The sequence below is a fragment of the Sylvia atricapilla genome, chromosome 3, assembly GCF_009819655.1.
Source record: "Sylvia atricapilla isolate bSylAtr1 chromosome 3, bSylAtr1.pri, whole genome shotgun sequence".
Lineage (NCBI taxonomy): Eukaryota > Metazoa > Chordata > Aves > Passeriformes > Sylviidae > Sylvia > Sylvia atricapilla.
This window is the reverse complement of record NC_089142.1, coordinates 111,677,343-111,701,082: the sequence shown is the minus strand read 5'-3', so window position 1 is coordinate 111,701,082 and position 23,740 is coordinate 111,677,343. Positions and strand designations below refer to the sequence as shown.

The window sequence follows — 23,740 nt, the reverse complement described above, 5'->3', positions numbered from 1 at the left end:
ATTTTCCGGTGAGTGTTTTACCCCCAGGTGGATGGGATGGACAGGTCTTTGGAGAATTCTGATCCAGTGGGAGGTATTGGAGTTGTCCCTGCCTGTGGAGTGTTTTCAGCCATTACTCGATGTAATACCAGGGCCTGGCTACCCCTCCTGCCTGAGGGGACGCTCCCAGTGTGCTCCGTGCACAGTGGTTTAGTCAGTTCTGCCCCCCTCAATGACCTTGGCGTTGTGGTTCCTTCCCCCTCGGTGTGTCTCCATCGGCTCCAGGTCCATGCCCTCACCTGCCCTTTGCCCCATACCCACACCCTCTACTCAAGGGGAGACGGGAGTGGGCTTCTCCCTCTTGGCTGTCGCCCCTCGCCCTCTCTCTCTTCGCCTTCTCCTCCCTCCCCGGCTCGGGGTGGGGTGTGAAATAAAACGGACTCTGGTGCTTAACAAAGAGACTTGTCTCTTCTGTTTCCCTGCCGGCGGCTGTAACCTCCCGGGACACCATGAACAACACTGTTGCCACACGATGCAACACCCGCCCATGGCAGGGGGTGGAATGGGATGAGTTTAAGGTCCCTTCCCACCCACACGACTCCAGGATTCTGTGATCCAGAGACGCTCAGGTTTTCTGCTTTCAACCTTTCCTCCTTCACATATCCAGGAACACAGCAGTGGGGATCATTTTGTCTCACCTGCTGCCCCTGAGCCTGCAGATTTCCTCCAAAAATCCCACTCAGCCCCAGGATTCTCTCCTACCCAGAGGGAACATTCAATCTCCAAGATCACCTACTTCACAGCTTCCAGAGTATCCCAGACTGGTGACACTGCTGCTCCTGTATCCTGGCTTTCCACATCCATCCTTCCCAGCCTCAGGATCACAATTTAGAAATACTGCTCCATGCTGGAATTCTGCACGAAACATGGACAGGAGCCTGCCCTGTGGAATACACAATCCAACACCACAGCAAATCACAACTGGCATGATGGTGGCTGCAGCCCATTCCAGCCCAACCACCTTCCCCAGACCAGGAATTCCATTACTTGTGTGGTAGCAAGGAATCTCCTCCATATTCAGAGGAAAAGCAGCAGCAGGCACACTGGAAACGCTGGGAAGCTATCTGCAATGGATAAAGCAGGGAGCAGAGGTGGATGGAGGAGCAAAACAGAAGGAAGGAGGGAAGGAAGGAATTACACATGGAGATAACAGGCTGTAAGGACTCGCAGGCCTTTGTGTCTGTGTCCTATTTCCACACTATATTTCCGTGCTGGCTTGATTTTTTGAGGAAAACCTTGATCAGCCACAGCAGTCAGTAGATGAAGAAATAATGGAGTACTCATAAAGGATTAATGGATTACTCCAAAATAACAACCCAGTTCCATGTCTATTCTCTACTTTTCCAACACAAAAGAAATCAAAATTCGTGGAATTCATGCTCTGGCAAATCAGGAAGGCAAACTGAAACCATGATTGCCTTTGGAGATGCCTCCTCTGGCTTGGCTCGTCCATGCAAGGGAAAACCTCAGAATTTGGGATAAACACTCTGCTGTCCCAGTGGAAACACCACTTGGCCAACAAACAAGAGGAAAAGGTCCATGGCCATCACTTGGCCAAGGGAAAAACAAGAGGAAAAGGTCCACCAAGGAAGAGACTTAAAGCAGAGCAACATTCCAAAGGGGTGGGAAATAGATGATTGATTGAGCAGCCAGCACATTTTTACTGGAAAGGCAGCTGGTAGGAATGACAGCATTTCCTCTGGAGAAAAAGCAGCCCCAAAGGCAGGACAAGAGGTCTGCAGGACAGTTGTGCACTCTCATGCAAAATCTGAGGAATTCAAGATACGCAGCATGTTCCATGATGGAAAATGGCAACTCTCTCCATGAGACCTAGGGATCAGGTCCAAGGGTAAGTTAAAACTCCACAAACCATCCCAAAAAGCCCAGCTTTAGTCCCCTTCATCCCAGCTACCACTGTATGCACAGGGAGTCATCAGCAGGAATTAACTGTACCCTTTTTAATTGTTTTGTTAAAAATGTCGTCGAGACACCATGAATACAAGTACTGCAGTTACAGCCATACAAAAAAAGCAATACAAATTAAGCAGCTGAATACAAAAATACGTTGAAATACATGAACACCACAATGGAACTCGGAGCACTAAATCCCAATTGTGTAGGCGTGGAAAAAAATTAAATAAAAACCTTTTTTTTTTTTTTTTTTTTTTTTTTTTGTATTAGACAATGTAGTTTTCTCCACTTTGAACAGTTACTTTTGCTAGTTATGTACTTCACAATTTCTTCTATGTACAGCATAGAATAAAATACTTTTAAAAGATATGACATTTTTCATCCTCAATATGTGATATAGTCTCTTTTACACTAATATTGACTGCAGGAATAAAAACTGTCCATGTCTTACATCAACTCATTGGAAAAGGAGGAGCGACGCTTTCCTTTGAATTAATTTCCGTGGGGTTTTCCATCAGTTGAGGGGTTTGGCAGTCCTGGAACGGCATCTCTCCCGGGAATTCATGTACATAATATTGCTTGGATCTATACAAATGTGGCAATCAAATCTAAGTGGTGGTTGGGAAAAAGGCAGCTCACACATATACAGCTCAAGGAATTTTCCATGACTTATTTACAATGAAAGTGCTTTTCTCAGCTCTAACACGATCGGGGGGATTGGTTTCCTTCCTACAGGTCAATTATTAGTCTCCCTGAAACTGGAAAGAAAAAAGATTCTCTAGAAAATACCACAGCTTTGCAAACACTCGAGCGTACTGGAGAACTGTGTGTGGTTCGGAGATTAGCAGCTGAAAAGTGGTGGGAATTATAATTTAAAAATAAATAAAGCCAAAAGAGGTAACCCAGGTACAAAACAGCAGAGAACTGCAATACCCACAACAGTAAAAAGACTCCAAAGCCATCTGCTAACAAAACGGGGAAGCGGTTGGATCGAAAGTCTTGAAAACATCTTTTAAGGATTTATCATCCGACTCCCCATTGGGATCGCTCTCTGGGGCTTGCATTACCTGTCCAGGCTGCCTCACCTGCCTGGGGTCACTGTACTGCGGCCGGATTAACCCCGACAAAGCCTGGATTGGGAGATTATGGACGGCAGGAGCAGCACTGGAGTGTTTAGCCTGAGATTTACTGGTGCTGTTTGCCTTGTCTGAAGCAGCTTCTGCTGATCCTTCCGTGGGTTTTTCTGCATTCGAGGCAGCCTTCTGCTGGGACGCATCTTCTGCAAGACTTGGCTCATTTTTACTGGAATTTTTCAAAATACTTTTTTTCTGGTTCTCTCCATTCTCTCCCGAACTGGCCGTAGCTGTGTCCGAGGATGAGCCGTGATCCCTGGGATCATACAAACTGATCCCACTCAGGATGGAGCCGGGAGATCCCAGCCTACCGCCACTGGATGATAATTTGGGCGCGTACGGAGGCAGAGCATCGGGGTCGGATTTCGGAGTCGCAGCTTCCGAGGGCTGGGATGAGCTGGCAGCAGCTCTGGCGAGGCGAGGGTCAAACTTGGGAGGGTGGGAATCCTTCCCGACTCCGTGGTGAGCATCTGCACTTGACAGTCTGTGGAGTCTGGGATCGACGTTCTTTTGCAAGCGAGGATCCCCCAGTTTGCTGGAGCTACTGGCATGGGAATCTGTGGATGGATCCAAGTAGCCACCCCGGCCCGTGAGGCTGTTTTTGGCCTTGGCAGCGAGCCGGGGATCAGCTGGCATTGTGTTGGGGTGCGGATCGTTCTTCAAATTCCGCAGTTTATTCAGTCTCTGGTCGGCAATGAGTGGAGGGAGAGGTAAATTGATGGAAGAGACGGGGTCAGGTTTAGGCAGAGGGATTGGGAGCAAGTCCTCAGGGGCCCACACAATGTGCTTGGCAAAGTTGGGTTTCATCAGGGTCACATCCATCTTAATGTGGCTGAACTGCCGCAGCTGGGAGCGGGGATCCCGTAACGTGACACCCGGCAGAGGTTCCAGGGGAATGAGGAAAGCTCGTTCTCTCAGCTCCCTCTCCGAGTCCTCCTCGTCATCATCCAGCCCTTTCTGCTTGACCTTCACTCCGGTGTGGGCGTGGTGCAAATCCAGCTTGGCCCCGGCCAGGGAGGAGCCGGGATGGCCACCCTCGCTGACCTTGTGCATCCGCGGATCGCGGGCCAGCCGGGGATCCAGGGATGCCGACTCTGAAGGCTTCCTGGGATTGGGCCTCGGAGAGGCCCGGAGTCTCGGGTCAGCAGCCTGAGGTCCCACACCTTTATCTTTGGCCAGCCTTGGATCTGCAGGTATCCCAAGCATGTGCTGCTCCGTGGAATGTTGTTGCCGATTCCTAAAGTTTTCACTTTGTTTCTTTAAAGTTTTGAGGATTGATTTAACACTGCTCCCCTCTTCCTCCTCACTACTGGAATACCAGTTGACATTGTCATCTAAAAATCAAAGAAATGCCACAAGATTTAGATTATTCCAGCCAAAAATCCTTAGAGAATCCAACACTCCCTAATGGGAAACTTCTCAGTGAAGTCAAACTGAAAAGATCTGATATTAAATCACACTCTGTGTCATAAAAATCACAACCTCAAATGACCAAAACCTATTGAACAAAATAACAAAAAAAAACCCTGGAAGATAGTGGAGAAAGAATGCAACACAGCTTGGGAGCATACCCATATATCCATCAATATAAATTTGGGAAAATAACTTGCTTTTAAACAATCCTTATCAATACTAGTAAAAAAACTTATTTAAAATTTGAGTCTTGATGGGAGAAGGAAAAGTAAAATGTCCCCTTGCAGTGGTCTTTAATCCAGGTAAATTATGAATTTACTGCCTTACTTAATCCAAATGCCAAAGTTTGTAGGAGAGGTTGAGATTCAGGAAGGGAAGAAATCACACTCTTTTATTTTAAAGGATATCAGAGAAGGAAAAATGCTGCTCTAGATCAAGTGGTGCAACTGAAGAAAAAGGATCAAGGATGCACTTCAAGTCCTGGCAGCAAGAAACAACCCCTCTGGTCCAACAAGGTATTTTCCAAAGTAATTATCAACAAAAGGATATTTAAAAAGTACGAGTAGATCCAAAAATTATTCATTGGAGCTAGGATGGACTGAACCTACACCAAAATCCTACAACATGCTGGGAAGAAGAGCTGAAAATACTGAGCTGCTGCTTGGACATTCCCTGTGAACTTTGAACAGTGACATGACGTGAGTCAACATCAACCGATTTGTTGACCACAGCCATTAAAGTACAATGAGAATTCCAACCAAATCCTGCTCACCTTCATCTTTGCTCATGGCCCTCTGGCCCTGGCTGCTGGCAGAGTCTCCATCCCGATGGTGCTTCTGACTGAGCCTCACATACAGGGCCTTCTGCATGGCTGGCAGGAAATCGGGCACGTTGATGCCCTGGTTGTGGCCCATGTGGCCACCCATGCAGTCTGACTCACTCCCGCCTGGATGCGACTCTGAAGCCATGAGGTGAGCCTGGTGATCCATAAATTCTCCGTGCCATGCTCCATCTGCAGGACAAAACTCCAGTTAGCAGTTATCCTAAAAAAATGTTGACAGCTATAAACATGGAACCATGGAATGGACTGGGTTGGAAAGGAGCTTAAAGGACATCCAGTTCCATGCCATGGCAGGGACACCTTTCCCTATCCCAGGCTGTTCCAAGCCACACCCAACCTGGCCTGGAACACTTCCAGGGATGGGCCAGCCACAGCATCTCTGGGAAAACTCTACCAGGGCCTCCCCACCCTCACAGGGAAGGATTTCTTCCCAGTATGCCATTTCAGCCTAAAGCATAACATGACTTAACAACACAACTGAACAGCACCAGCTGAGAAAGCCAGAACACAGAAGACATTCCAGGAAGTTTCTATCCAAAATTCATCCAGCAGACGTCCTTACCTCCGGAATTATTGGCAGGCTGGAAGTTGTGTACAGCTTGGTGGGAGTAATAGTTGTCGTAGAAGTCAGCTGGGTTCTGCAAGGGCTCATACTCCCCGGGCATCTGCTGGTACTGCGGCCCCGGAGGACAGTGATTGTCCCTTGGCATGTTCACCATGTGTCCCTGCACTCCGGGGGAATTGTAGGATCCTCCCATCCCTGGTGGGGTGAGGGGTGGCCCACCCTGCTGCCCCTGCATGGGCATTCCAGTCTGGTTCTGTGGGCCCATGTATCCCGGGGGAACGCCCTGCATGGGGGGGCTCTGCGGCATTCCCGGCCCTTGGGGGCCTCCACAGGGATGGTGCCCAGGAGAACCAGGGTGCATTGGGGGCCCATTGTGTCCTTGGGACATACCAGGACCTGGCCCTGGACTTGAGCCTGGGTTGTACATGTGCTGGGAATGTGGGTCATTGCCCTGGAATGGCGGCCGTGGGGGTGATGCACTGTTGTAGAAGGACGGTGGCCTGGAAGCAGGAGAAAATCAAAGAATCAAATTTTGGACCTACAAACACCAACAGCTGGCGCTCTCTTTGCCCCCCTCCCACTTTTATTTTCCCTGACATAGGATAAAATTCCCAAAGGAGCATTATTTTCCAACTATAACCCATTCCTTAACTTGACCAAACCCACATTTTTTCCAATATTTGCACATTTCCATCGGTTTTGCCCAAGAAAAAGCCAACTACAAAAAGAATGGAGCAGGGAATAACTGCTCCACCTGAAGATGGAGATGCCAAACCAAGAGTCAACTTCTGGAAGGTCAGGCCTAAGTTCCTCTCTATGGAAAACATGAAATAATCCTGGTATCAAGTATCTGACAGATTCTTAACTTAGCCCAGAATCCTGACAGGAACAATGACTAAAGATTAAACGATGAATATCCAGGAGAGTTCTTCCCAGAATTCCAACACCTACTTCTTCCCAATTTTGTGTGCCAAATCCACAGTGGGCTTCACGACGATTTCAAAAAGAGATGGAATTTTCTTATAATCTCCTGAAGGATCTTGGTAGTTTTCCATGTCAGACTCAGAGAAGGGATATTGCTCCGGGGGAGTTGGCAGGAGTCCAACCCCCGGCGGTGGTTTGGGAAGAGGAACAATGCCCCGCTTCCGGAGCTCCTCCAGCTCCTTCTCATCTTCATTTTGGGGTTCCTCCTCATTATTCAAAACCTGGAACAAAGCCACATGGCAGGCATTCCGTCAGTTTTCCAGTATTTCAGTTCAATTTAGTCTTGTGCCTTTTTATTGAAATATTATTTCCATATTTAAATAAACAACTTTCCTCTTATCTGCTACAGTACTGCTGGATATTGACATCAGACTCAAAGGAATTCAAAACCCATTTTTGGAAGTTGTTTTCCAGGACACCAAGAAAATACTTCTCTATTTCAGGAATTACCAATTTCCCACAGGGCCACTTCCTTCAAACCAGAGTGAAGGAGTTATTTCCAAAGTTATTGATGCTTTTACTGTTGGATTCACATCCCTTTTTTTTTAAGGCCTGGTGGGCAATGACTGGAGAGGGAGTATCCCAATAAACCAGAGCTCAGGATTTCCCAGCACACATGGAAAAGGCTCCTCCATTCCTCCCCCACTCTGAGTGCAGCACTCCCAATATTCCAGGTATCTGGATTGCTCACCTTATCCAACAGCTCCTTGGTTTCTGCAGTCAGGGGTGCGTGAGAGAATTTGCATTTATCTCCTTGATAACACTTTGCTCCTGTGTGGTAGAACTTGCAGGGGAATTCATGTGAGGAAAGAATTAAGGATTCCTAACAGTTTGGGAAGGTTGTAAAATTCAGCTGCCAGCTATTTCTCAATTCTTCATCAGGAATTCATCTTTATGGTAGGAATTTTGGAAGCTAATAACCAACTTACCCCTTACTTCCATTTAAAATTCTCCTAAAAATTACATTTCTGTGGCCTTCAGATTTAATTTCCCAATTGTGATTAAAAAGAGAAAGGCCTCAATTCCAGAAGAAAACACCAAAATAATGACAAAGAGGAACAGATCAGAGGTTTAAAAGTGTGGATAAATGTATCGAAAATTCCCGGAAATTTATTTTTGAAAATGTTACAAATCAGTAACTTTATATATACTTTTTTTTTCTCTGAAATATTTGAGAAAAGGAATCTTGTAATTAATCTACACAGTAGGTGGTAGAGTCTCTTAAAAAACCAGTCACCTTTAGAAATAATTTATATCAAAATAAACAGAAATAAAATAATAGAAATTAACATTTCAGTGAACTTAGAAGTACTTTTAAAGGATATTGTGCAAATAAATGCAGTTCTCTCCTTTGGTGCAGTAACCCTGGATGTAAAACTTACAGATTTCCTTTTTCTTTTCAATCTCTGCATCATGATCAAATTTACACTGCTCTCCCTATAAATAAATTGAAAAAAAAAAAATAACCAAGGAAAAACCATGATCCAACTGAAATGTTGAGTAAATGAATTCCATAGTAAAAAGAACATCTTCCTCATCCGAATTAAATTTTTTCACTTTTAGCAACATTAAATTCCGTTATAAGCAATAAAAACTGTAAATAAGGGGGGTCTGAACATAGACAAAATTCCTGGATTGGAATTCAAAGGAATAGATGGAATAATGACAGAAAACAATCTCTGTTCTCTGCCTCCACCTGGGAATTTGCATTAAAAAGGCACTGAAACAGTATCTTACTGAATTGCTTTTATATATTTTGTTATTCTTTAGGATTATTTTGCTGGATGGGGGTTTGGGTGTCTTTTAGGATTTATTTTCTTGAAAAAGACACCAAGCGCTCTTTCAGTCCTTTCTAAAACTGAAGGTGGCAGCAAATAGTCACCTGAGCCAAAGGTTCAGATGACTTTAAAGGCGGCAAGCAACATAACATTTCCAACCATTTCCACTTTTATTTCTAGCATTTGGGTAAGAAACAGAAAATTCCACTGCTAAATCCCAAGGAACCAAATAAAAGTGAGAAGCATTCGGTGGTTATGTTTTCTAACAATCCCACTTCTTTAAAGTTTAGCACCACAAAGCAATTCCTTCAAAGCTCCCAAATCGACATGAAATAATTTAATATATTCAGGAACTGTTGTCTATTTAGAGATTTCAGACTTGTGAGATATGATATCATTAATACATTATCATTCTCGGGGTAAGTTTAGGATGTTTTAATTGAATATATTAATAAAAATATAATTTTTTATTACAATTTAATTCAAAATGTGTAACAGAAGGGGATGTTCTTCCAAAAATAATTCCACCTAGAAATCCTCAGCACATCAGAAATCAAAATATTGAGTTTCAACACCCAAGTTTGCTAAAAATTTATTTTAAAAAGGAATTAGATTTACCTTAATGCACCTCCCTTCAAGGAAATATTTACAGATCTGTTTGCCCTTGTGCTCCACTGTGTGCTGGTTGATGAACTCCTGGCTCATATTAACCCACTTCTTCACTGGTTTGCCATCCTGGAAAAAGAAAGTCCACATTTTACCAGCTCCTTTTTGGAGCACTGGTGATGCAGATATTGGGGATAAGGACTGGAACTGCAGGTACCTCACGGAAGCCATCGGATCCTTTATTGCTACCTCTGCCCCTCCCACGATCTTTGCGCTTCAGTTTCTTTTGCATTCCACGTCCTCTTCCAACGTTGTAGTTGTTCCCTCTTTGGGAAATGCCTGGAAAACAGGGATAACCTCTTAAGAGAATCACAGAAGTTAAGGGAAAATTGTTTTCTCATGGCATCAAAGAGAGATCAATGGAATAAATTAAATCCCTCCCTTTCTGCTGTTGGAAATGTTATTTCTGACCAGCCAGAATATCCCAGGAAAACCATCCCAGGCAGCTTCCCTCATCCAGGTCTCCATCCCAAAATGCCACCAAAACTTCCGTTACCTTTCTGGATCCCTTTCATGCCCTGTTTCTTCACTGGTTCCTTCGGGAATGGAGGTCCCAAATCGCCACTGGAAGTCTCTTTAGCTTGTCTGTACTGTTTGAGCTGGTCAGCAAAATCCTCATCCTTCTCCTCCTCATTGTAATTGCCAAAGTTTTCATCACTGTAATGACCGTAGTTGTCGTATTCCTTACTTTTGACAATTTTTTTATGCTGCATTTTCTGGGAACTCATGTAATTCCCTGACATATGTCCATGCTGTAAGGAAAGGGAAATTAGGAAGCAATTCCACATTTCCAAACCCCACCCTTCCAAAGTGCTCTAAAAATCCATTTCTGGGGCTGTTTTATCATTACCAGATTCGCCCCAAAAAAGCATCAATAATATAGGGAAAATCAGTTATTCAGGAAAAATTAATTTTAATTCACCGGCTGAAAAAAGCCAAGCTTTTGAAAAGCAGAATCAACTTTAGATATTGCAAAGTGACTTTTCAAGAGTTCTTTCCTTTGAATCCAGCCTAAATCCAGTGCAGGCAATAAAAATACTCCTTAATAATAAGGGCTCCTTAGTTTCTGTTGCCTGATGGAGGAAAAATTGGTATCAGGCTTATTTTCTACCACAGATCCTGCTTTACATCTGGGAATCTCCTCAGGGAGATGAGAACTGGATGAGCTTCCAGAAATCCAGGAGGACAGGCACTGGGATGGAGTCAAACTTCCAAACCCACATCATTTATATTTGTATTTTTGGAACGTCACCTCAATAAAGACCTGAGGAATGAGTTTCAAACTTTCTACCTGACTGAAGGAGGAATCATAATCCCTGTATGAAGAGCTGCTGCTTTTTTTGTGGGGTCTTTCCGTGCGCTCGATATCAGAGTCGTGGCTATAGTCGGAACTGTCATCGCTGGAAGGGGAGTTATGCTGGAAAACAGAAAAAAAAAAAGCTGGGAATTTTGAGGGAATCATCTTCTTTCCACAAATACAATAAGCACAAAAGCGATAAATTTACATTGTGCATCTTATCCTAAAAATTTTCAAATCCCTCTGGTTCAGCTTCCAAGACCTGGGCTTAACTTTGAACATTCAAGACCAGTTTAAGTCTTAGTGGTAATAAAACTATTTTCATTCCTTTGCCAATTTCTTGGATTCTTGCCCTGGACACCCATGAATCGAATCAACATTTCCAAAATGTTGGTTTTTTCCCTAACCTTATGTTTGTCTCGTCTTCTCCTTTTGGATTTTTTCTTTTCCTTCTCTTTTTTGCGTTTTTTCCGGGATTTCCGGTGGCCTTTCTCGTTTTTCTGTTTATCGTCCCCTTTTGAACCATGTTCCTTCACATCCTCATAGGCTGCATCATCTATTTCCCCATCTTCCAGCTCTCCATCCTCCCTGGAAGAGGGAAACCAGGAAGACTATAAAATTCCATGTCATTATCCAGCTCACCTGTCACTGGAAAAAAACAGTTAAGAAGCAACTCCAAGATGTGATTTTTGGGATAAATGGATATCTCAGAGAGAAGAAACAACAGCGGTATCACCTGGAATTTCTCGGAATTACATTAATGAAATGAAACAGGAACAGCAATATCCCTGAAACACCTGCAGCTATCCCAAAAATCCAATTATGTTTTGACATTATCAGTTAAACTCATTCCCTCAAGGATCAATTAAAATATCCTCTTCCATAAAATACCTACTGAAAGTGCTTCTTGGGAACAAAGTTGTTCCCATGTCCCAGTTCCTCTAGGAATTACACTCATGGATTTCCACTTCTGGGATACATTCAGGACTGGAATAACTTTCCAGGTAAACCAATCTCAGTAATACAATCCCTTGGATTACATGGCAGAGGGAAGATTACGAAAGTCCTCTAATCCCTAAATTCTTTCCACAACATGCAAGCATTTTCCAAGGACTGAGCTTCAAGAATGTAAAAAAAGGGAGGGAAAAAAGGAAAAAGAAGGAAAAACCCAACAACTAGATAAATACAGACTGAAAAGATAATGATGAAAAACACCATTTCTAGGAAAATAAGTTCTTTCTCAAGGACGTGCCAAGGCAGGAATTCTTTTCTGGTTTAGCTGCTTTTATTCTCATTTAAATTCCAATCTGAACCTGTGCACCAGGAAGGGAGAACAGAACCTTCCTTTTACAAGTTCCCTCCCTCTTCCACAACCTCCAGACACTTGGGAGCTTGATGGATATGTGAAAACAATCCCAGAAAACATTCCCACTGTCTGAGTGGATTCCTAGAGCATCTCCCAAATGGATCAGAAAGGCACAGAAGCCAAATGATCTTCCAGGGAAAAATAACCTGATGAAACCCCTGGGCAGTTCCACAAATTTTGTGAAGGGAGAATTAAAAAAAACCCAATTCTGGTATTTTAACTTCTTTTCTAACCTTCAAACCTGGATTTTAGCTCCCCTTCCTCGACCTTATTTCAGGTCATCCTTAAAAATAGAATTCCTTATGCCCAAAGAAGATTTACTCCAGAAGCTCCTGAAGTCCAAGATCCAAACCGAGGATGCATTTTCTGAAATATTCTGGGAATCTTTATCCTCAAACATTATTGTACTCTTCACATTTTCACTCCCCATTTCATTTAAAAATAATTTAACTTCAGGTTAAAATTCCCTGAGGGATAAAACTCCCCAAATTTTGATACTAAGGTGCTGCTTAAGAAATTAGGAATACGGAAAATAACTCTAAATACAGAGAATTTTCACTGGAGAAATCAAATAAAAGCAGAGTGTGGCTGGGAGCAGTAAAAAGTGAAAGTAAATTAATTCCTAGCCATTTTCTGGGAAATCTGGCATTGATTCATGTGTAAACAAACTTGCCTCAAACTTCTTCCTTACCCTGCCACAGATTTACCCACACAGAACCAAGAGGTCCTTGCAAAATCCTTGCAGGAAAAATCTTTCCAGGACCCCTGTGCTGGAAGGCTCAGACCCTTCATCACCAAAATGACATCAACAGGAATTAACTAAAATTAATTCAATAATTACTACAAACATTCCAGTCTTGAAAAAAAAAAACTGCATTAAAACAACCTTCCAACTTGGAATATTTGAAGTGTGACCAGAGAGATTTTTGTTGTTGTTTGGGTTTTTTTGTTGTTGTTGTTTTTTGGGTTTTTTTTGCTAAATAATTTCTTTATCATTCAACAGATCAGCTCAAATCAAATCACTAACAGAATTCCTGCTGCACAAATTGATTGGGAATTGTGAGGTTCCCAGTATAGGTGTTCCCTGCAGTGAACTGATTTTACCGGTCCTACATATGCACACCTGATGTAATACAAAAACCTGGGAGCTGGGCCTTTTTTGAAGTGAAAGAACTTACTTTACAGAGCTGAAGTTTTAGAAAAAATACAAGTTATGATCCCCAGGTGCTGTGTATTATTGCTCTTCACCTCATAAATTGAAACATTATAAAGCAACACTTGTAAATTAAAATTAATTAGGTGGTTAGGTGGCACTTATTGGCTCTATTTCACAATTACCAGTGTCACAACTGGTTGTACTGGTGGGAATAGCTGGTGAGAGGATGAGAACTCCAAGCTGGAAAACCTCTGCTCCCAGCACTACCCGGAGTTGCTCGGACTTGTCCCCAAGGATTTGAGAACTCCATATATTTTCAATCCCTGAAGCAGTGAAAAGCCACAGCCTGACTGCAGGAACTCCATGGCACAGCTCTGCCCCAGCTCCAGAGATCCCAGCAGATTCCTGGTGTGCACTTGGCTTGGGAAACAGAGCATGACAACTTCCACCCTTGTAAAGGACAAGCAGGAAGGTGAAAACAAGAACCAGGAGCTCTGGGCTTTGCCTTGAACTGCCCTTAAACTAAACTCCAGGCCCATTCTAGGGATCACTTCCCAAGGACAACCAGGAAGTGGAAAACAAGCACCAGCAGGTCTGGGTCGGCCCTGACCCTTGCACTAAATCCCAGAAACATTTCCCAAGGACAAGCAGAAAGGGGCAAACAAGAACCAGCAGCTCTGGGCTCTGCCCTGACCCTTGCACTAAACAACAGGAGCATTTTGGGACGACTTCCCAGTTTGTAACACAGAACTCGTGACTCTTTTCTCCAGCGAGGAAACAGTTTTGCATTTACCCACAAGCTTTTCTTTTTTTTTTTTTTTTTGTTTTCCTTTTTTTTTTTTTTTTTTTTTGGGCTGTTTGTTTGGTTTTTTCCCAGTGTTTTCCGATCCTCTGTAGTACCGAAAAGGGTTGTGGAGCTGTGTGGGGGAAGGCCAAGCTCTGGGAATCCCAAACCCCCGGTGTTTTTAACTCCTGCAGCTGTGTCAGAAATGCTCAGGGTAGATGTAGGCTCCAGGACCGGTAACTACCACCCTGGCACAGTATTTTTAGAACTAGTTAGGAAGACCAGCACTGCCTAGAGAAAGGATTTGAATTTCCAGCAGCTGAACGAGAGAAAAGGAGGGAAGGGAAGAGAGAGGGAGCAACAGAGGTCCTTTCACCAGGAACAGGACTCTGGCTTTCTGCGCATGGGGATTGAGAGGTGGCAAAGATAACGTCAGTCAGCCCTTAATCTGCATAAAAAAGATCCAGTTAAATGTGTAAGGTGGAATCTGGCAAGAAAATGACGTTAAATATGGCTCTAGTGAGAGATTGTGGTATCAACAAAAACAGCCAAAAATAAAAAACCCGCCCAACTCGGAGCACCCTTTCCTGCCTGAGACAGAGAACAATGGTGACATTCAACAGACACCCCCTGGAAAGTGCAATTTATGGAAAGAATGGCAAACAGTCCCCCTTCCCAGCTAGAATAAATCAATGAAGATGTAAAAACGCATGCATTCCAAAAGGAAAAATTAAAACCTTGCTAAAAAAAAATGCATTTTTAATGCAGTGACACCCCCCCTCCCCTCCTTGCATTCCCCACCACCACCCTGCTCCAGCCTGAAGGTGACCTGCCCCCCCCAAACATCGTTAACCCCCTCAGGCACATTAACAGAGCATCATCATCATCAGCATCATCATCATCATCATTACCAGCATCACCCCACTAAGTACCACCATTATGAGAAGCGGAGAGAGAGAAGAATGTTACTCGACCTTTCGTCCCCTGCATGTTGCCTGTCAGAGTCGGGCATGTTTGGGTCAAGAACTGGGTTTGGGGGTTTGGAGAACAAGCTTTCAAAGGCCATTGTGCCTGGCTGTGGTGTGGTGAGGAGGAGGAGAAGGGAGGTGGAGGAAGGCAGGGCCCCGCCGCTGCCCGCGGTGCGGAGCGGCGGGAGGAGGCGGCGGCGGCGGCGCGCACGGCCGCGCTGGGGGCGGCTCGGTGAGGAGGAGGAGGAGGGCCGGGCCCCTCAGTGAGGAGAGATGATGAAGGTTTGCACTCACGGTTACTTAGTGAGACACTAACGGGCACTCAGCGCCCGGGCCCGGCCGCCCCGCGCGGGCGCTGCGGGGAGGCGGTGGCGGCGGCGGCGGCTCGAGCGGCAGCCCCGGGGCACAGGAGAGCGGGAGGACACACACACGGGGGGAGGGAGGTGCTGCTGGCCGGAGATGGCGGCCCTAATTCTTCCTTACAAACATGGCGCCCGCGCGAGGCACTCGCACAAAATGGCGGCGGCGGCTGAGGGAGGAGGAGGATAAGAACAGCGGCAGCAGCGGCCCCCGGCGCTTTGCCCGCACGCACACGCTCGCTCAGCGTCCGCGGCCCGCACACGGCGCCGCCGCCGCCACAGCGTCTTCCGCGCCCGCCGGGGCCGCGACGTCGCCGCGTTCCCTCACGCCGCCGCCGCCGCCCGCCGCGCTCCTCCTCCGTCGCTGTCCCGGACCCGCCCTCCGCGCGCTGCCATTGGCCGCGGCCGCGGCATCGCGCGCGTTCATTGGCTTTCCGCCACGCCCTTCAATCTCGCCGCAACGTCACGCGAGGGCCCCGCCCTCCCCCGCTTCCCCTCGGCCGCCGCCGCCGCCGTGCGCGCGCGAAGGGGGCGGGGCCTCCCGGCGCACGGTGTCACGTGCCCCGCGCCCGTCACGTGATGGCGGCGTCCCCCGGGAATGGTGGGGAAAAAGGGGGGAAAAGGGAGGGAAAGGGGGAAAAGGGCGGCGGCTTCCGCCTGGCGAGAACCGGGACGGGCGCTGGCAGCAGGCTTCCCATTCCGCCGCTGCGTCATGGCCGCCGCCCCCATCCCCTCGCGCCCTGTGCGCAGCGCCTCCTTGCGGCGGGTGTGTGTGAGGGGAAGCGGCCCGTGCGTCATTAATTACTGACGCTCGTAATTAAAGCAAGACTGTGTGGCCCCAGGGCGGGACAAAAGCGGTCCCTGGAGTCGCTGTCGGGGTCAAGGCGTGACAAAAACCGGGATAAAGTGATTCAAAGGCAGTCATTTAATAAAAATGTGGTGGGCGAAGGGAAGACGCGTCTGTCAGAGTCACCTCAATGACCTTTGATCAAACGTTCCGGGAAAAAGTTATTATTTTTTTCCTTTTCCAGGCTGTCTCCCTGCTTCTCGGGGCCTTTCAGAACACGGGACTCAGCTTTTTCCAGCGCTAGCAACCGAATAAACTTTATAAAAACAAGGCGGAACTCTGGCATGGGTTCCCATGGGATTCCCAGCGGGAGGAGCCTCCGGTCCTTACGGGAAGAATTATCTCCCTTGGGCCTCACACACCTGAGCGAGGCGAACCAAGGGTCCAGATAACCAGGGAAATCAGGTAAACCTAAGGAAAAGGCTGGGAAACAGCATTCCTACAGCTCCGAGACTGAATACACTCCAGGGATGGTGGCTGGGGAGCATCATTAGGGCTGCTTAGCACTAATTAGACCCATCAGCACAGGTGGAGCCCTGGAGCTGATGCCCACAGGACTCAGCATCATCTCCCCAGGCCACAGGCAAGGAAAAAAAAGGATTCTAAATCTGGACTAGAAGGAAAAGTCCTATATTTTTTGGTTAAAATTTCTGGGGTGAGAAATGGTGATTTGGGGACAGCACATCTGGGGCTAGCTGCACCCACCAAAGGAAGCAGAAGCATTCCTGCTATTTTTTTTCAGCTCACAAATATTTTTAAAGAAAGTTGTATTTCAAGACCAGAAGAGTCTCTCTCTGCAAATTCCAACCTCGGGAAGTCTGAAAGATGCTGGAGCAGCCACTCTGGGAAGGGAAAAAAAATCTCCTTTAGTCAACTGGAATGGCAGCCAGAGGTTGAGAAAGGCAAAGAGCCGAACTTAAACTTTTCCAGGGCTGGAAGGGAGAAACCAGCTCACCCTGGCCTCGGGAGTTAGGAAAATGTGGTCAGTTTGGGATCGTGCCGCAAGGAAAAGCCTCCAGAGCGCAGTCCAGGCGCCCGTCTCCAGCTGTGTTATCCAGAGAAAGCAGCAGATGGAAACTATTCTGCCCTGTCAGGAACTTGTCCTCTTCCAGATTCCTGCTTTTCGGCTCCCAGATTTTGTTATCCAAAATCCCAGGTCATGGCCTGTTGGAGGAGCATGTCTATCGAGGCTGGGAGGTGGCAGGGAATGGGAGAGGGAGAGAAGGAGAGGAGCAGCCATGCTTCTAGAAAAGCATTGTCTCCTGATTTTTAGGGATATTTTTCAAGCACTCTGTAGTTTTTCCCTCCCCCAGCAAAACCCTGGGATACATTTCCCTGCTCAACTCCGTGTCCAGCCAGAGCTCTCTCGCCAATCCAAGCATCCTCCCTCTGCCGACAGCAGCCCTGAATGTCCCTTCTTGTTCTGCTGGAGAGATCCAACTCCTTCCCAAGCTCCCATACCCTTCAAAAATCCAGGAGCTCGATCCTCAGAGGAGACAGATCCATCTTGGAAGTCTCTTTCCCTGGGACAAGGAGTGGGAATGGTTTTAGTGGGTGCAGCTCAGCAGGATGTAAGAGAGTGAGGATTCCCAGGGGAAAGGATGCTTAAGGATGAGGATTCCCAGGGTGAGGATTCCTTGGGGGAAAGGATGCTCCTGGCTGAGAATGGTCAGGGATGAGGATGCTCCAGTGGGAATGAACCCCCTACTATCAGCCAGCCCCTCCCAAACAAAACAAAGCAGGAAAATATAAACATGGATAACAGGTTCTTGCCTTCCCAGACACCAGTTCCCCTTGGACTGCTCTGGATGAGCATTCCCCCCATCCATACATCCATCAGATGCTTCACTCCGGTGATGTCCTTTACATCATCCTTTAATTGTACTAAATCCAGCGGGACGAAGGAATATGCAGAACATGCACAAGCAGCAGGATGAATCCCCTTGGGAAAAGCTGAATCCCAGTTCTTCCCAGCATTCCTATGCCAGGATGGAGGCTCTGACTGATGGAGTAGGGAATATTCCCACCTCCACGTGCAGCTGAAGCTCTGCTGTGAGGAGGATTAATGGGAGATCCCCATTTGGGAGGTCTAAGGAGCAGGGATAGCCCTGGAATTCCTCCTTTTCCTCGCTGGCCAAGGAGGGCACCCAGGTGGATGTTCAGGGAGTTTTCCAGCCCTGATCAGTCTCAGGGGACTGAGGCACCAAACCTCAATTCCTACAGACTGCCAGGGGGATTCTTAGCATCCAAAGGGAAGTGGAAGTGTGTTGTTAGGGACCAGAAGTGGGTGCAACAAGGGAGGAGAAGAGGAAAGGCCATGAGCCTTCCTCCTCCCTCACACTTGGCTTCACACCTTTCTAAAGGAAAAAATGGGAATTCAAAGGAAATCAGAGCTGTGGTTTCCATCTGCTGTTGTAGGACATCATCTCTCTCTAGCTGGGATGAGGATGAGGCTTCTCACTGCTTTTCCACCTCATTTGGTAGCGTAAATCCCCCTAGGCAGGTGTAAATCCACATGGGACAGAGGGGAGGCAGGCTGGCTGCAAAGCAGCTCCAGCCTGGACTTTACTGGGGAGCTGTGGGATGCTGAGTGGGGAGCAGGAGCCAGCCCTAAAACTCATAGGCCGAGACAAAGAGGGTGATTTTGGACAGGTGCTTGGTCTGGAACACCCGCTCCAGGTACTCGGCCATGTCCACGTCCACGTGGATGGTGCGAGGCCCCTGCAGGCTCTGCACCAGCAGCAGCTCCCCGGTGTGCCGGTCCGAGCGCTGCACCACGAAGTGCCCGCGGTTGTTCCCGCCCACGATGCCAAAGCGGAGGCTGTCGGGGCCCGGCCGGCCGGGAGCCGCCGCCGTGGCCATGCGGAACAGCGGCGCCGGAGTCCGGAGCTTGGAGGGAAGCGAGAGGTAGTGGAAGGAGATGGTTTTGGGGGCCTGGTGGCACGAGAGGCTCTCCATGGGGCACGGGTTGCGCTCGCACTGGCTGCAAAAGTAAAAGCAACAGGAGATTTTTGGGGAATGCGGCATCCGTGCCCCCCACCTCACTGGCAGCCTGTCCATAGGGATGCCGTGCCGTGGATTTTGTGCCCCACACTTACAAGGGGGAGGTTTTGATGTAGGAGACGTTGCCGGCGGCCGGGGGACACTGAGGGGTGACGCACTGGAATCCCCCCCCAGTGTTGATGCAGGTGCTCCCACTCGTGCAGTTATCCTGGGATAAGGAACACTCATCAATATCTGGAAAACAGGGGTGGGAAGCAGGGTCAGGGTCTGGAAGCCTCCGCCTGAGTTCACCTTTCTGTCAGAAAACAGGCAAAACCACCTTGAAATGGGTCAAACTATGAGAGCATCCCAGAATTCCACCTCTTCTCCCCAAGCTCTGCCCCCAGTGTGCCAGCATGGGTTAAGAGCACCCCTCTCCCAGAAGGAAGGCAGCTGCTTTTCCAAACTTTCTGCTCTATTGTTTGGAAACACTGTCCCTTTTTATTTACTGAGCACCCGCCGGGACACCTGGCAGGAGCTGGAATGCAAAGGATTTACTGGGAGCATTAGTGAGATGCCATGGAACACAAGGAAAATCAGCGAGGAAAGGGGAATTAGGGATTTTCTCACCCTAAACTGCAACAATCAACACTTCCGGGCACAAAAATTCCCTGTTTTTCAGGAAGCTTTCAGCAGTTTTGGCCTCCCACCATTACCACCCACTATCTTCCACCTGCACCCCAATTCCCTTGGGACTAGGGGAGATGCTGCCACCCTCTAAACTGATCCTGGAATTCTGTGGGTTTAACATTGCTTTTGGTTCTTCCCCGGAATTCCCTGCTCTGGGAACATCCCCACAGCCACAGCGGGGTAATCTTCAAGGAGATGTAGGCCCAAAGTGTCGCTCCATCATCCAGAGAGGTAAAGGAGAGGGGAGAGGGAAAGCAAGAGGAAGAGAGGGAGAGGACCAGCCATGCTTCTAGAAAAGCGTTTTATTTTCATTTTAGGGATTCTTTTTAAGCACTCTGGTGGAGTTTTCCCTTCCCCAGCATAACCCTGGGATTCATTTCCCCACCCAGCTCCGCATCCAGCTGGAGCTCCTGCCAATCCAAACATCCTCCATCCGCTGCCATCCCACAAAGCGTCGCTCTATCATCCCCCTCCCCTCTATACCAGCCTCTCTCTCGGAAATGAAGAAAAAAGCTGGGGAAAATGACAAAGCACTTGGGGCCAAGTGCATTCCAGCCCCCTCACCTTCGCAGCTCTTGCCGTCGCCCAGCAGGACATATCCGGCGGGGCAGGAGCAGCGGAAGGAGCCGGGAATGTTGACACAGGCGTGGGCACAGAGCCGGGGTCCCCCTTCCTGCTGGTACACCTCGCACTCGTTGAGGTCTGCGGAGACGGAGATTCAGCGGGATCTCACTCCAGCCTCCTGGGAAAACCCAGGGAGCGAGCGCGGGCTGGAGGAGCGGGCAGTGAGGTGTGTTGGGAACGGGCTGATAGCAGATTCCAGGGAATGGGATCAGCAGCAGAGGCTGCTTGAGGGCTGTGGCCAGCGGTGTCCCGCAGAGGGCGACACCGGGCCCAGTTTGAGCTCGGCCATCCATGGCTTCCATGAAGGGATTGCAGCCTCCTGAAGGAATTGCAGCAGCGGCCGATCCCTCAGGAGAGAGTGTGGAGTCTCCCTCACTGGAGATATTCCAGAGCCGCCTGGACACAACCCCGTGCTGTGTGCTCTGGGATGGTGAGGATGAGCCACGGTGGTCCCTTCCAATGTAACTATGTGACTTTCTGAGGGGATCAGGCACCGAGCCAGCCCTGCATCCCTCCCGTATCCCGGCTCACCCTGGCAGATCCCGTTGGAAGCCGTGCCGCTCATGTGGAAGCCGGGATCGCAGCTGCACTGCTGGGTCTGGGCGATCTGGGCACAGCGGGGCTGCCGGCTGAAGGCTGGGTCATCCATCACGCTCCAGGCGGGAGGAGCTGCAGGAAAACGGCGGGATGGGGAGCTGGGATGAGGTGGGGGATGAAATACTCCCATTTATCCCCCAGCAAGGGTCACCCACCAGTCTGAGCCTGGTACTGGCAGGCGGTCCCGGTCCACTGCGGGGGGCAGTGGCATTTGAAGTGGTTGAGACCCTCCAGGCACGTCCCACCGTTCTGGCAGGGGCTGCTCGAGCACTCACTGATCTCTGTAGAAAAAGCAGACACGTTCCATGTGATCTCCTTTTGGGAAGCGAGCCCCAGGAATGCCGCACACACCAGGATGCTTTGGTACCCTACAGCACGTCATAGCCAGGATACTGTTTCCCCTCATCTTTCCTCCTGAGCTGCTCCAGCTGTAATTCCCAGTTTCCCTTAAGACTGATAAATCCCAAAGCCATGGGAGCTGCAGCATCCCTGGAACTTTGGGGGGCAGCTGCGATCCCTCCTCACTTTGAGCACCCCAATAATCCTCCCCCCATGTTTAAATAAATCCACTTTTCCAAAGGACATTCCAGGGCAGGGAATGAGCAGTACCTGCACAGCGGGGCTCCTGCCCTGTCCAGCTGCCATTGGCCTGGCACATCCGTGTGCTGGAGCCCAGGAGCTGGAATCCTGGATCACAGGCAAAGTGTACCTCATGATCCACCAAGTATTTGGTGCCAAACTTCCTCCCATCCGCAGGAGCTTGGAGGGCGGGACAGGAGGCTGTGAGACCATGGAAAGGGGATGAGTTTGGAGGGGGCCCTATCCTTCCAAGCCACTCTTTACCTGCTATTTCCCTGGAATGCTCTCCCAAGGACTCACCGGCGGGCAGCTGCGGGCTGGCCTTGGCCAGAGAGGCATGAATGGCGCTGAGGCGGCTCCTCACAGCACGCAGCCCCTCGGAGAACCGCGTCTCCTGCCCCTTCAGCAGCTGCTGCATTTGCCGGATGGCAGCCAGGAGCTGCTGCCTGCTGAGGCAGCTCTGTGGGAACAGGGATGGGGACAGGGATGAGGACCTGTCTCTGTGTGCCACTCCTCCCAGGAGCCAGCCTGATGGCGTGGGAGGAGGCTGGTGCGGGACCTCCACAGCATCCAATGTTCCCTGAGCGCCCTGACTTGTGTTTCCCCCCCGCATTTACCCAGACATAGGAGTTTTTTCCACCTAGGCCTGCGCTCCATGCAGGGCTGGGATTGCTTTGTGGGAGAGATGCTATAACTCATGTTTCATCCTGCTGGAGCTCCAGCTCTGTCCCACTTCCACATGACAAAAGAAGAGGAAAACAGCTGTCTTGTGAGCTCTGCCGGGGCCAGGAACGCTGGTGGGACTCCTGCCTGCAAACTGATCGCTCCCACGGGACTGACTCATGCCGGAGACGGGCACCGTTATTATGGAATTCCTGTGGAATTGACTTGAAACCGGGGAAAAGGAGCAAAGCCATTCCCAGAGCTCAGAAATCCGGGTAGCGCAGTGAGGAGAGAGCACACGGGGACTGGGCTGGGGGCTATGGAATTCCGGGAAAGTGAGCAGAGCTGGTGGGCTCTGTCCCACCTGGTCGAAGGGATGTCTTCCTCCTTTCTATAACCGCGCTGTGGAATGATTCCCGTTTCCAAAGAGCTGCTGAGGGTTGAGGAAGGACAAACACAGCAGCCCAAGCAATGCGCTCCGTGCCCTCTGCTTCCCCAGGAGCAGTTTCGGGGTTCCCGGGCTGCCAGGGGAGATGAGCCGGGCTGTGCCGGCAGCTCTGGGATACCCCGAGCCCAGAGGAAGGGAGGCAAAAGCAAATAGATGCTGGCGCGTCGATGGCTTTAATAAACAGCTCTTTGTTAGGGCTGGGTTTAACTCCGGGAGCCAGCGCGAGCACCGGCGGGATGCTGAGCCATCGCAAAGTTGGAAAATACCCCTCAAAAGCTCCAAACGAGGATTCTTTGCCCTCGGTGCGCTCGGCGGCAGCTTCAGGTGTGGGCTAAGAAGGGCGAAAAGAGCCCAAATCAAGCCGGGTGCGCTTTAAGCACGTCTCAAGCGCAGTTTAGGCGCCGGCTGGGGCTTTGCCCACCTGTTTGCCGGCTCAGGAGCGCGGGCAGAGCTGCGGGGCTGTCGGGGCGCAGGGGGAGCGAGCGGGAAGCGGAGAGGAGCCCCACGCTCCCCCCCAAAGCCCCTCCCGGGGGTCCCGCTCCCCGCTTACCTGGGCGGCCGGCGCGGCCGGGAGCGGCAGCAGCAGCGGCAGCAGCAGCAGCAGCGGCGGCGGGAGGCGGCCCCGCGCCCCCCGCGGCCCCGCCATGGCGCGGTGCGGCCCCGCCGCTCTCCGGGACCGGCTGCCCCGCGCTCTCCCCGCCCCGCCCGCGCCGCCCCCACGCTGCCCCGTGCAGGGGACGCGGCGCTTCCCCGCCCCGGCGCCGGCCCGGCCCCGCGCATCCCCCGGGACACCGGCTGGGCTCCGTGCGCATCCATGCCCCGGGACGCCGGCGGGGCGCTGCGAGCATCCATCCTCAGCGGCTGGGGTGCGGGAGGGTGGCTTTTCCCTTCCGCAAAGCTGTTTCTGGCGCTCTCGGGACGGGCGGGCACCGTGCAGGAGCCCCTAGCAGCGCCCCCCGGCTCTGGCTCGGCCGGGACCACCCGCGCTGGGCAGGGAAACCCTTCCCCAGCCCTGCACCCTCTCCCCAGCTCAGTATCCCGTTTTCGAGC

General features: G+C 49.5%; 2 protein-coding genes across 3 annotated transcripts; both read right to left on the bottom strand.

The window, feature by feature from the left end:
• Window positions 1–1,982: 1,982 nt before the first annotated feature.
• ZC3H6 (zinc finger CCCH-type containing 6) lies at window positions 1,983–15,189 on the bottom strand. The gene is made up of 12 exons (XM_066316645.1): window positions 14,908–15,189; window positions 11,035–11,215; window positions 10,622–10,747; window positions 9,827–10,082; window positions 9,488–9,609; window positions 9,283–9,399; window positions 8,212–8,323; window positions 7,578–7,687; window positions 6,854–7,107; window positions 5,900–6,402; window positions 5,269–5,508; window positions 1,983–4,417 (listed from the first exon to the last, which is right to left on the bottom strand). The coding sequence occupies exons 1-12, from the start codon at window positions 14,997–14,999 to the stop codon at window positions 2,916–2,918; spliced, it is 3,615 nt and encodes a 1,204-aa protein (XP_066172742.1). The 5' UTR covers window positions 15,000–15,189; the 3' UTR covers window positions 1,983–2,915.
• A 2,775-nt stretch (window positions 15,190–17,964) lies between these two features.
• Window positions 17,965–23,359, bottom strand: FBLN7 (fibulin 7). Of its 2 annotated transcripts, XM_066316644.1 has the most exons (7): window positions 23,241–23,359; window positions 21,610–22,039; window positions 21,156–21,281; window positions 20,935–21,072; window positions 20,344–20,481; window positions 19,206–19,344; window positions 17,965–19,090 (listed from the first exon to the last, which is right to left on the bottom strand). In XM_066316644.1, exons 1-7 carry the CDS (start codon window positions 23,334–23,336, stop codon window positions 18,718–18,720), a joined length of 1,440 nt encoding a protein of 479 aa, XP_066172741.1. In that variant the 5' UTR covers window positions 23,337–23,359; the 3' UTR covers window positions 17,965–18,717. The 2 variants fall into 2 exon arrangements, with proteins under 2 accessions (XP_066172741.1, XP_066172740.1); XM_066316643.1 differs by lacking the exon at window positions 23,241–23,359 and having other exon boundaries at window positions 21,610–23,143.
• Between the last annotated feature and the right edge of the window lie 381 nt (window positions 23,360–23,740).